Source organism: Macrosteles quadrilineatus, unplaced genomic scaffold, assembly GCF_028750875.1.
Source record: "Macrosteles quadrilineatus isolate MER2022 unplaced genomic scaffold, UCM_ALF_1.0 Scaffold_9__3_contigs__length_116548681, whole genome shotgun sequence".
NCBI lineage: Eukaryota > Metazoa > Arthropoda > Insecta > Hemiptera > Cicadellidae > Macrosteles > Macrosteles quadrilineatus.
In genome coordinates, this window is record NW_026542602.1 from 75410 (window position 1) to 89144 (window position 13735).

Here is a 13735-nt window from a genome sequence, read left to right on the forward strand (position 1 = left end):
CATAGCAAGGAATGAGTTGGCTTTGCAATGTTTAATGGGGCAGACTTTGGCAGAAATTGTTGAAAAATTCCAATATTTACCACTTATGGCAAACTTAACGGTAACACCCATCTGTCGCTGCCGTTTGCATGCCCATTATCCTGACATCTTAAAAGTTATTTTAGTTCCAAGATTGCTAGCTATCACCTCAACAAAACGTTTTTTTTTTCAAACGCTAGCCTTTCAAGCATAAATTTTTCTGTTGGGATGCAGGTTATAGACACTTTTCTTATAATCTAAAGGTTTTGCCCGAAGTATTAGTTTTGCCTTGTGTTTCAGTGACTTCTGGGTATTAGGTAGCCTAATCTCTCCCTCTAGTCTCGCAATTGCGTCGGGAGATTTTCACACAGCTTAAGTTTCATCGCAGCTAACCTACCAGTCTTATTATATATTGTAAATTGTATAAGTTTATATGTATATTTCTACTGTAAATGTGTAAGTGTGTTTGCTGAAGCGTACTGTACGGAGCTGAAACGGTTTGATAATTGTTGTGTTATTAATTTTGGATTTTATTAGACTTTTCTTTTGTACATTATACTTTTCCTTATTTCAGTGCCTGTAAAGAGAGGAGTGATTTATTTAGGTTAATTATACAGTGTAAGCATTTGTGGGTGTTTTAATGTGTCCTTTAATCTCAGTTTATATTTTTAAATTATTTTAGCGTGTTAACAAATTATTATTTTGTAGATTATATAGTAGCTTTAATCAAGATGACTTTAGAATAATTATTTTTCATAGTGAAAATAAAAACATAATCCGTAACATAATATTTGTCAATAAGAATTATATATTTATTTTTTCTTGTCCTAAACATTGAGTTAACCTGTGGTTTTTGTATACTGTACCATGTTAAGAACTATTTCAACATCTACACATGACAGAAGATCTTGGATAGTTATTTTGATTTACGATATACTTATAATTTTCTTCAGCTACAAAAATAACTTAAATTAGTACAATTACTGGATTTCTATACATCTTTATATATCACTAGCTATCCTAAACCCCAACCTACTAATTGTTGCTCAACAGTTTTGCAGAAAATATTATCAGAATACTAAAAGTATATAAAAATTAAAGCTCACGAAATTTTTGTTCATTGAATATTTGTTACAGTGCCTGCATTTATATATATTTTACAGTGAACTGGGTTCGATATACAGTTCAGTCAAGTCTTTGGCTAAAAATACAATACCGGTACTTTGAAGTAGACACTCCATTTTCATATTATCAACTTATTTCAATTGAGCCAATGATACAGTTTGCGGATGTAAATAGTTTCTAAGAGAAAAAACAGTGAAGGTTCATGTGTTAAATCGATGGTGGAGAGTTCCGAGTAAAGCCATGGCTCCACCAGTAACTAGAAGAGAAAAATATCTTCACTAGCACACTCTATTTGAAGCTGTACTTGTTCAAGTTTTGGCCATTTTACAACTCGAAATGAACGTTAAAGTGAGCGACTGTCGGATTACGATTTTGTAAATGACTCATTTCTGTCAAGTATTCAAACTGATGGGACGACCTTGTTAGCTATAAGCATCTTTTATTTCCTATCAGCTATCTCAGTAATTAAAAATAAGGTGGAAAATTAAATTTTATACATTAGCGCAACCTGTGACTGGCTTACAGAACTATGTTCTTTTTTTAAAAAACATTGGCAACAGCTAGTTCATATGGATGGTATGTCTACTTCAGTATCGTAAAGTCAATGCTCAGTCAACTATTTTCTCTTTAAAAAACTCACTACAGAGCTGGTTCATATTGAAATGTCTACTTCAGTAGCCAAAGCATATTATTGTTTAGTATTAAATTTTTTTTATGTATTTTTGAATCATTGTATTGTTACATTAAAAATGTTATGACAATAAAATACACAAGTAGAATCAAAGCTGTTTCAGACAATTGGCTGCTTTTGTGGTAAGGTAGTGAACCTTAACATGTTATGATTTAACCCATTGATGCCGTTTCTTAAGTGTTGCTCGTCACCGCATTTCGTGGCGTGGTAGCCTTGCTGCTAACACACTAGCACTTAAGTTTATTGTTCTAACCTGCGAGAGATAGTGTTGACATATGATTTTAGTGGCATTCATTCAAGTCGTTGCACAGACGAGTGTAGCGTTGAGGCCTTTCTACATGCGCGAGTTTAAATCCCCTGTGCAGTCCATATTGAGCTTACTAATGTGTGGGTTAGCCAGTGGAAGGACCCACCTTAAATAAACGGTGTTCGGCTTGGGTAGAAGTTGACGGCATTAGTGAGTTTAACACTTTAATACTTATCAATGAAATGGCGACCATACAAAGTAGGTATTTTAAGCCAAGTATGAATGGAGATGAGTGTAGGATGAGTGGCGCGATAGTGATTGCAAAATAACTTCTTGAACAGCATTGTATGTGTTATTAAATTACCTGAAAGTACAAAAATACGTCAAATAACACTTGTAATAAATAAATATATTTACAGTATACTTTTTCCTAGTCAAGTGGGCTTCCTTGCACAGTTTATAGTACAGAAAGCCTTACTTTGGTGCACAGTTTTTACTTCAGAATACACCAGTATTCCAACCAAACAACACAACAGCGTGCTTTTATTATGCACATAATCTGTGTATGCTTGGAAATAAGTTTGCAACACTTAAAGATATACGACTACGATCAGCTGGTGCAGCGTTTCCCATTTCGTTCAGTGTTTGGATTTACCCTAACCTTAAAACGTGCTGTACAGTGTTTGAAAGACTAATTATTTATATGATTTATAGTAACTGCAGGGAAAATATAATGTGTACCACGAGTGCAAACTGCCTTTGCTATCACAGGCCAACTCGAGAAACTTTCCACACTCGCCTACGGCTCGCGTGTAAATATTTCTCTCGTGTGCAGCAAATTGCCACTTTGCCCACTAGTTACACAAATAACTATTTACTCTCAAGACGTATTTACATACATATAAAAGATGGTAAGTGGTGATCGATTACACTTACACTTTTGTCAAATATGGACATCGAGTTGAAATTGTGTGCGACAAAAGACATAAAACTAAATAACCTAAAAAAATATTTAATTTAAAAAATAATCCGGTGTCAATGGGTTAGATCTTACTCCAAATTGATTGTAAGAAACCAATACTCTTTGTAATTCTAGTTTAAAAGATCTTGTTCTGTTAAGAAATTTGACATTTATCTTATGTAAGCTATGTTTATACTCCTGTGATAGTTTTGACTGCTCGAAGAAAGACTGAATTTGAGTTAAATGAGCTAATTAACGTAAAAACTAAATAATGCTTTTAAATTTTCCAAATTTGTTGAATGTAACAGTTCATGTTTTCTTTTGTTTGTCGCATCTAGTTTGAATTACAGGTTAAGTACCTTTGACTATTCATAGAACTAGACATTTGATCTCCTTGTCAAAATTGTAACCGGTTTTAAAATTAAAATTCATTTGTGGTTAGAATTTTGTTCCATTGTGTATTTTACTTGAATAAATACCTCCTTATCAATGGTAAGACCAATTAATTGGAAATAAAAAGTGAATAAAATGGTTTTGTGAATTAATTTGCTTAAATAATGGTGCAGTATGACAAATACAATTCATCACATGGGCCAAACTGTCTTATAACCCTTATTTCCCAAAACAGTTGAATATTCTATACTTGAGGCTGACTTTTTTTGGTGGGTGGCATCGAGTTAGATTACGAGAGGGTCTGGATTATGGTGGTTCTACTGGACAATATCTTTGTTACCAATCTTCAAAGTTTCAGAATGCATGCATATTTTAACGTACTTGTAATGATTTTGTCAGATTTGTTGTGTTGTGATAATTTCTATTTCAAGTTTATTTTTTTAATTCTTTACTTGAGCCATATAATGTGCATTGAATTACCTCAACTAGCTTGTTCAACACCGGTATGAATACTACTTAAAAATTTATGAATGTTATGTAGATGTTGTTTTCAATATTGTATATATTATTTTAACTGTCAGTATCTGAGAACATATATAATATGATGAAATTGTAATGTATTTTAATGGAGATTGTGTTTTTGTATGCGTATAGATTAAGCTAGCCAATTTTTGTAGCTATGTATCATACAAATTGTGTTAATTTATTCAAAGAATAATATCGAAGGGAGATACAATCTGGTGTTTTATTGATCCTTTGGCTTCAACACAGTTTTTAGATAAAAATAATGACAAATCATCGAGTGCAGTAATGACTTTTACCTATGACCGTTTTTAAAACTAGCTTTTCAATTACATTTTCAGCATGGAATAGATCAATTTACCACATTTTTTACTTTCTCCACAACACAACATTAGTGTGATAAAGTAAACGGATCAGCTGGTAATGTCCAATTTAAAATTGTTGATCTGTCGAAAACTCACATAGGCTATTCTTTCCTCAACCCTTGGTGAACTCAAAGATTTGCTAACCCACAGTTACGGGAAGGCTTTTTAAAAGATTGTTAAAATGTCAGATAATTCTAGTGGAATAGACATAGAAGGGCTCAAACGGTTCGTAATTATCTTTTACCGCCTTAATCAAAGAAACGTTACGAGAAAATCCACTACCAATTTATCAAATGGACAGTAAAAATAAAGTTAGATCATTCTATGAATAAATAATTAATAGATATTTTAATTTTGTTTGTTTTGATTTAAATGTTGTAAATAAAGTAATAAACTGTTGTTATAATACATTCAGTATTGCCCAAAATTTATACTTTTATCACAAGTAAGTCTGGTAATTTTTGTTTATTCTTTTACTGCTTCGATAATTTTTAGAAGTTACAAGAGCTCGCCCCTTGGTTGAAAACTCAACCAAAAGTATGTATTGTGCAAACTTCTCTATTTTCACCCCACGCTGTAAATAAATCACATGTGATTGGAATTTCTTTCATTTGTTTTGATTATCTGTTTATATTTTGTTGATATTTTGTCACCAACATGGCAACCCATAAGGTCCATGTTAATTACAAAAAAAAAAATTAATTTCAATTTTGTGATTATTAAAGTATATTTTAATTTATATTGGGATTCTGCACATGTACAGGAAAATATCCCTCATTTGGAACCAACAGTGTGTAATTTGGTACAATACTGGACAGGCTAGCTGTCAATTTTTTTTAATATAAAATTTCATTTCAGGTAAACATTAATATTACGCACAGAATTTAATTTAAGGTAAAGCAATTTTATTCCATCTTTATGAGTACATAGAAAAGAAACTAAACTATTCTATTAAAATATACACAAAATGTACAGTTAAAATAGGTAATACAAAGTAACTTTAAATGCTAAATTCACTTTACATCTCAATTTGTTTGTGGTGGCGATTAAAAAAAAAAATTACAATCTCCTTCAGTTAGTATACATGCTAAAGTAACCACTTATATTCTAGATTCACTGCACAAGCTTACAAGTATCATACAACTATTCCTTTCAACTTGTACTAGTTTTGTATTTATCCTAGGTGTCGCTATAAAATAAGAGGCATTTTTAAAAGAAAAACTGCATGAGCATTAAGGCAAAACGCCATATTGCCAAGTTGCCAATCTCCCTCCACATTACGGCCTGTTTGAGGATTCTAGGCTGCTTAGTTCGACTACAGCCTTCGCTTGTATTTGGGTTGTGTACTTGCTTCTCGTCAGAAAATAGTTGGCATTATAACCATAGACAAAAAGAATTAAATATAGACCGTCAGCTGTGCTGCGGTTACCATAGGTTCTGGCGCACACCGCTGGGATCGCCATGGTAGTTACAGCGTACGCGCTACGTAAACTACAGCGGTGTGCGCCCGAACTTATGGTAACCGCAGCACGGCTGACAGTCTATATTTAATTCTTTTTGTCTATGTTATAACTGAGCAACATGTAAATTTTTTTGCGAAGCACTGTTAAAACACTTGAAAAAATACCCCAACAGTTTAGGATATTTCTTTATGTTTTTCAAGGTGGTAGAAGAAATTTCCATCCGCGAGTACTTTTGTTCAGGCATGATGATTTTGAGCACCATTAAGTCTCTGTTGTGGACTAACTGAGCTCTACAACAAATTTTCCACGGCAATGTTGTTCGATATTTTTCTGATGAGAATCATATACACAAATGAAGACTTGGGCTGAACTAAGCAACCTAGTGTCGTAGCGTAGAACCGGTCGGAACGTGGCAATATGAAAATTGGCCTTGAGGCTCATTCTTAGAAAACCAGTATTGTTATTTTATAGCCACACCTCGTGCATAAAGAATACCTAACCTTAAAAAACATTGGACTGGTTTTCTATGCATAACATCTAATGCCATTTAGATATCAACTTTTGGAAAGTCAACAAATAAAAGTATAAGAAAGTTTACAATCAAAATATGGACAACTTGCAATTCTGTGAAACATTTGAAAACGTTCAAATTGACACAATCAATGGGTTTTAGGATATAAACACATTGGTAAATGTCAAAGTGTAAAATCAACTTATAAAAATGTCAATCATTAAATTTTTTTAGTTGTATTAACTAACAGTTAATACATGTTAGTTAATGTGGTTATTCAATCAATCATTATTCAATTTAAATTTTCTTAGTTTCAGTATGATTGTGAAATAGAGTTACTATATTAAAAGTTCCAAGTTGACTCTTATTAGTAAATGGAATACTTAGCCATGTGCCCTTTCGTGTAAAAAAACCTAACCTTTATAGTTTATACCTACCACAAATTCTACTGATTTTTCCACTTGTTAAAATTTTGAACATAACAAAATAGTTATCTCCCAATCATTCCACTCACACTAATTTTAAACAATCAATTCTCAATACGTTTTTAAGTTTCAAACCAACATCAAAGCACAATTATCTAGAAAAGAAGCGTCCCATGTGTCTATTCTGCTCGCTGCGATGGGGAGGCCCCGCCCTCATGTTGGGGGATGAGAACCGCTCCCTGCTGTCCTTGGTCGGCCAAGAATGGCTGGGCGGGGGTGGGGCCCGTAGTGGAGCTCGCCCGTTGGAGAAGTGGCCGGACCTCATGTCAGGGGGCAAAGCTCTGAAACTCCCCCCGCTGGGGCCCGAGCTGCCTGCAGCTTCAGCGTGCCAGTGCGGCGATAGGCTTTCTCTTCCATCTACAACACATGCAAATATGCTTCACAACACAAACCCTCTGGAAAAGAATGAATACACAGGCAAAGACGTCAAGACTTGCCGGGAGTAACCAATGGAGAAAATAGTTAAGATTATGAGTCTTGCTTCATCACCAAGACAATAAGTCCATCCCTAAATAGCAATGCAACATTACCCAATTGAGGTGGGGATTAGCCTACAAGTACATTACCAGTACAAACTAGAATATACACTTAATCCTCCTAACCTCAATAAAATAGCCCCAACCTCCTCTCACAGCTGGTTTAAAAGCAATTCATTTTAAACTGTTCTCCTTCCTTTTTTATTTGTTATATATTATGCATCTAATAATCTAAATATATAAAAGGCAAAGCCCTCACTGACTGACTGACTGACTCACTCACTGACTCACTCACTCACTCACTCATCACTAATTCTCCCACTTCCCATTTACCCAGGAGGCTGAAATTCGGTACACCGATTCTTTGGGCATTAAATAGGAAAACTAAGTAGTTTTTATTCTGATCGGGCTTTCGGGCTCCGCCCCAGTGGCTCTGGAGTTTCCCATGTTAACCTTATGATTTTTCATATTTAAAAGGAATTTCTTAACAGCTGTTTCAATTAAACAAGTTGGTTCTGTTCTATGATGTCCAATAGCATTAAAGTTACAAGGATTACCAACAGGGTGCAGCACTATTATTTTTTTTTTATTTATGACTACAGCCAATTTGCAACCAAAAGGTGAGTGAGCGTAGCGAACGAACTTCAACCTGGAAGCGAGTTAGCGTAGCGAACGAGCTAACCTGAAGGCAAGTGAGTGGAGCGAACGAGCTCCAACCTAAAGGTGAGTGAGCGTAGCGAACGAACTTCAACCAGGACGTGATTGAGCCATGCGAACGAGCTCACTTGTGAAGTTGAACGGGGCAAAGCCCGCGGGTACAGCTAGTCACTAATAAAACTAAACATTTTTTTGAGGCCACAAATGGGAATAATGGAGGTTTCAGACTTCTGTTTTGATTTATCTCTCTAAAGAAGTCTTAAATTGGGACAAAATAGCAATGTTATGATTTTTTATACCCTAGAAAATTTTTAAATTTTTCAGTTTAGCTGGCTGAACTCTATCTCTTTCAAAACTATCTAATCATCCACTTGATTTCTTCACTCATAATTGGACTGACGACCTTCCACTTGCTATCCAATTAATAAAATAACATGAATATGGAACATTACCACTTTCTCTTCTGCCAGGATATGGTGTAGGGAAAAACCTTCCTCCACGGTCAACACCAAATGGCCGAGGTCTTCCACGAACTCTCGAGGCAATTATATCCTAAAAGAGAAAAATTGTATCAAAAAATTTTAAAACGTTAGTTTTCAGATAGTCGATGATCAGTAAAATTATGAAATATTCTCAAAATTAAATGTATTTTCAAAATAATACTAATAATCTAAACTAAACCGCTACGTGACATAAACTGTTCATTTTAAAAGAGGTTGAAAAAAAACTTTTCTAGACCTGCATCAAGTTTAACTTTTCTTAGCCAATTTTTCAAGATTTCAAAATAGCTAAAGAGTTTTTTGTTGTACATACCTGTGCAGCCCTCATAGATATCTTGTTGTAACCTGTCGGACCAGTAGGCTGAGCGCCACAGGTCTCCAGTGCCACAAAGTCATCCACGTGGAGTGAGGGCGGACGAGATGTGTTGGGCGGACGAGACCTGAACATGTCTCCTCGCTGCACGGACCCTCGGAACCCCCGGCCTCGCATGGGTGCGACTGTAGAAACGGGGTGATTTTAACATAAAATACACCAAACACAAGTTACAATGGTTAATTTATGACTCACTATATCCAATATTATAGTATCCCCAACATTACTAATTATCTATCCTTGGAAACAATATTAATTTTCAAACAAAACTTTCCATTGAACGATGTACAAGGCATAGAAATAGTAGCTGGTGAATGCTGGCGCTAAACCTATCATCCAATAACCCATTTTTACGGTGGGTTAGCAAATTCCTCAGCTGTCCAGTTCAGTCGCTTTGGAGAATTAGGGAATTTCTTGGTTTGCCAACCTCAGCAGAGTTAGTGAATTTGTCTGCAAGTTCTGTCTCTTGGAAGAGTTGGCAAATTCCTCGGTTATCAAGTTTCCAGTTCATCTAATTTGATGTTAGCCAATGCTCCTGGATCTGTTAGTCAATGGATCTGTTTTCAACAACACTTAGGCCTAGCCTTATTTCTATAGGTCTAATAACAATAATGTAAATGCTTCCAAAAGCAAGATTAAATCATCAGATGACATACCGAAGGGTCGTCGACTAGAGTTGTCTGCTGTGGTGTTTGTGTGCGTGTTGGGTGACGTAGAGGTGTCCAAGTCCCCCACTGCCTTGTGTCTACACAACGTCGCAACTTTCTCTGCCAATGGGAAGTCAGGAACATCCTTGGCTACCACTTCCAACAGGTCTGCCGCAACCTGGGAAGCAAACAGTAAAACATTACCATAATGTGGATGGAATACATCGGTAGTCACAAAAAGAATATTACTTGTTTTGGCGCAGTGTCGTTTCCAACTTTCTCAGTCTAGGAATCAGTTGTATTTACTCAATTATACCGATAATTTAGTAATTATTATGAATCGTATTGAACGAGTTTCAGATCGTTGTAGCACAAAAAGTTCACATCATTACATTTTTGCCTCCAAGCGGACTTCTTCGACACTTGGAACTTTCTAAATGAGTATCACCAATCCTGATATAGACTGACTGTATGAAGCAATTAAAGTAAAATAGATTTTAATACTGTAGATTTTCTTGTTCAGGCCCTTTGAAATTAAGCAAAGGGAATGAATGAAATTAAGCATTTGTCTGAACTAAAAAAAAAAAAAAAAAAAAAACTAAAAACTACCATAAGTTCCATATTGGATACGCCAAAACATCTACCTTTCTCCGTGTCTAAGTAGTACAATGAACCATAAAACCGAAGTAGTAAAGTCAGGGATTCGCTTTCCGAAGCTGTCACATATAATTTATCATTAGAGAACCTACAAATGAATTAGATAATCCTTGCTTTGTTGGATACATACACCAACAGGCCTTTGGATGTGAATGGACAACTAAAGAGTTAAAAAGGCTAATTTTCTTAAACAAAAAACTAATAAACAGTGCTGGAAAACTGGGGCCTATCCTTTCAGCAAGTAGGTAAATTGTCCACTGTACCACTAACTTACTGCTGTCATTAATAGTATACTTTTATTCAATCCTAAACATTATTGATGTAATTGGAGGAGAGTAGTTTACCTGTTGCATCTCACTATCCTGATCGTCTGGTGGAGGTACGGAGAGCCAGTAGCCTGCGGCGAGTCTGTCGTCTTCTACTTCCCCCACCACAAACACAGGCCGAGCCGAGAATTGAGCCAACAATGTGTCTGGCGACGGCAACATCGGTTCTGGCACTTCTGTGGACAGACAATAGGAAAACTTAGGTACAAATACAAATTTTCTGCTTTTGCTATGTTTCACAAGACTGTTTCACTTTCACTTGTTAAGAGATAACTAAGAAACAGGTGAATCTTTTCTTTTATATACCGGTACCAGATTGCATATATTCACGTAGGGGAACATTGGAATCTTTCCTTCAGAGAAATTACAAGATCATCTTCCTTCTATGCAATCCATAAAAAAATATGTTGCCTCAACGATTCCTGGCGGATCTGTCTGAACACAATAATCAAATATTGCCGACCTCTACAGGGAAATCTTTGCCTAATTGTAAACCTATGTCCTTTACCTATAGAATGATGAAAAATTAAAGAAGCAGGCTTACCCAACAACGAACGACATACACAAGTTAATCTTACAACAAGTTTATCTTCATGTGCCATGATAATTTTTTACAACCAATGTTTGGATTTAATTGATTTATGCTGAACAAGTTGTGTGTCTTAGGCCTGACATAAGGTCAATTTCAAACCAAACATGTATCTTTTTAAATTGTTAACTCCCATTATCTTAACACTTTTTTACCTTTTGTCTCAAGAGGTTTTGATCCTTCTTCTTCCAACAACCGAATCAACTCCGTAACATTTTCACAGAGGGATTCCAAGGTTTCATCTTCAGCTCGGCTTTCCTATAATTATCAATGTTTAAGACTGTGCCTTAAGAGATTTTGGCAGAAAACGTAAAAAAGGAATACGACAGGTGGATGGATCAAGGATTAGGAAGAGAAAGATGTTGGCAGTTTTAATTTGAGGTTAATGATGTAATAATTTAGGGCACAAGGCCAAGATTTTAAGTATCACAGGGACAGCAGGTTTACCTGAAGTTCATCCTGGGACATTAAAGACAAAAACCTTACACTATAAAAAATAATATATTCAATAAGGTTTTAAGTTAGAAAGATTTGTAGGCTCAAAGGTGGCCAAGAAAGTTGAAGAGTATATTGAATAATTTCACAGATAATTGTAAAATTAATTTAAGAAGCCTAGTCAGTGGTCCAGTATTTAAATAGTTTCACAACCAAACTTGCAGAGAAATTTGACATCTTTTAATCCGGGACTTTTGTGTTAAAAATGTACTTCAATGCCTAATACCTGAAGTAAAGTATCAACAGTGTAGAGAGGATGCTTCTTTTCCTCAGAGTTTTTTTCCCATCCGAGAATGTTGGCAAGCTCTGGCGGAGACAAGGTGATTGCCCGGGCAGGCACTCCTAAGACCTGAAACAACCAAATGCAGTAAATAATACTGCGGGAGATATGCAGGATTAGCTGTGATCGTGAAAGAAGTGTGCGATGATTTTTTAAATTTAAAACCGACAGCTAATAAAACAAAAACCAATCTGAAACCTAACTTATAAAAATTGTCAAGATATCACTAGTTAAAACGGTCACAAACTAATGACTTTTCTTACCTCATCGGGTGCGTCAGGAGTAATACAGCCTCTCAGAAGCTCCAATAGAGTGCTGAGTGTACTGAGACAATCTGTACGTTCCGTGTTCCACACACTTACTATCTTAGCCACCAAGTTCATCAGTGCTTCTGGCTTCTTCTCCAGGCAGCTGAAACAAAGTGTTAAGCTTTATGTTAAAGAATTCACCATATACAAAGCTAAACAACATGTAACATTTTTAAATGATCAGACTTTTTTCCAGTAAAATATTATATTTGATACATATATTGAAAATACATATAAAAAAGTATAAAATAAGAAGAACAACACAAACTGAAATACAGGTGGCACTGGAGAGAAGAAGAAACATCATCCAGTAAGTTGTATTTACTCAGTGACAGTGATAAGACAGTGCTGAACAGCCTGTATAGTTTTAATCAGTTTATCAAATTTTATTCCATATTTATTTTATTAACATCACAAGTTTTAGTTATTGTGATTGTGACAGTATTTTAAAGAATCTATTGACATACCACAATGTATTAATTAATACATTGATGATGTGGTTGCATACAATGACCTCACTAAGTTCTAAGGAAGGAAACTAGTCGTCATAACAACAACTGTGGTTGGATAAGGTAATCGTTTTATTTAATCAATAATATATTCCAGCCATGGGTCACAATAATAATAAGAATAAAAATGAAACAAAGGGTCGCATTATGGTTTTCATTTTTGTAGGCTTTTTCCATTCAGTTCTAACTCCACAACAATCTTTAAGTGTTGATTGGACGTAATTCATTACTATATAAATAAATTTTAAACACCAGTAAAATAAATAAAAGTCCTATTACTTGTCAAATTGTTATTTAATAATACTGTGGATATTGTACCACACATTTCACAAACCAAAACCATTGGCTTTCGATTTGGATAATGTAGTAGTAGATATTCTATGAATGAAAAGTATTTGATAATTACCATAAAATATAAATTGGAAAACAGCTATATTCAGTTTTAGTTAGGACTTTATTACTGGACTACCTTTAGCCAATTTATATTCATGAATATAACTGAATTAGCCACTCACAGAATTTGCTACAGTCTAAATGGTTTTTACTTTATTACTTTCAATGTTTTCTTGTATTTAAGAGACCGACATAAATACACTATATTGGTTGCTCAATTCAAAACCCTCCTTTATTCTAAAACTCGCAACAAATCGTAATAGAAGGTCTACTTCATCCAAAAGCTAACACCTAATACCGTTGCCAACAACGTCATCAAACACATTACTTCTTCAAGTGGAAGAACCCGTAGTCGTGTTCCGTCAGCATGAGGAAGGTGCGTAGAGACGGCTGCAGTGTAGTGAGGTTGTTCCTGGCGTCTCCGACGTGTTCCAACATGACCAGCAGCAGTGTGCCGAGCAGGTCGCGCGGAGGCAGTGTGTTGGCGAGGTATGTGTCAGGGTGGGGGGTGGTCGCTCCGACTAGCACAACCCCCGGCGGCGGCACCAGGGTCAGCTCACAGTGACACAGCGACTGCACCACGGACACAATACATTCCTACAACAAACACCGATGTTTTAAATGTGCTTTTTGAATATCAAGGTTGAAGTTGTTTGAGATTAATTAGCTGATAGTTTTTTTTAAAATTTGTAATAATTTGCTGGATCATTCCTCATGCAATTTCTTGCCAGTAAAGACATAGGG

At 35.4% G+C, this 13735-nt stretch overlaps 2 protein-coding genes across 2 annotated transcripts in view; one reads left to right on the top strand and one right to left on the bottom strand.

Moving 5' to 3' along the window:
- Positions 1-4171, top strand: part of LOC129002507 (cell division cycle protein 27 homolog) — a 28513-nt gene extending 24342 nt beyond the window's left edge. The window contains exon 16 of the mRNA XM_054430365.1: positions 319-4171. The gene's annotated coding sequence lies outside the window, so the exon portion shown is untranslated. The remainder of the gene's footprint in view (positions 1-318) is intronic.
- Positions 4172-6572: 2401 nt separating this feature from the next.
- Positions 6573-13735, bottom strand: part of LOC129002215 (protein virilizer-like) — a 31989-nt gene continuing 24826 nt past the window's right edge. Inside the window, exons 17-25 of the mRNA XM_054429862.1 lie at positions 13320-13588; positions 12045-12192; positions 11728-11850; positions 11162-11264; positions 10436-10593; positions 9444-9612; positions 8728-8912; positions 8367-8466; positions 6573-7138 (exon numbers count right to left, since the gene is read on the bottom strand). Coding sequence (XP_054285837.1) covers positions 6873-7138; positions 8367-8466; positions 8728-8912; positions 9444-9612; positions 10436-10593; positions 11162-11264; positions 11728-11850; positions 12045-12192; positions 13320-13588 — 1521 coding nt within the window. The 3' untranslated portion in view covers positions 6573-6872. The remainder of the gene's footprint in view (positions 7139-8366; positions 8467-8727; positions 8913-9443; positions 9613-10435; positions 10594-11161; positions 11265-11727; positions 11851-12044; positions 12193-13319; positions 13589-13735) is intronic.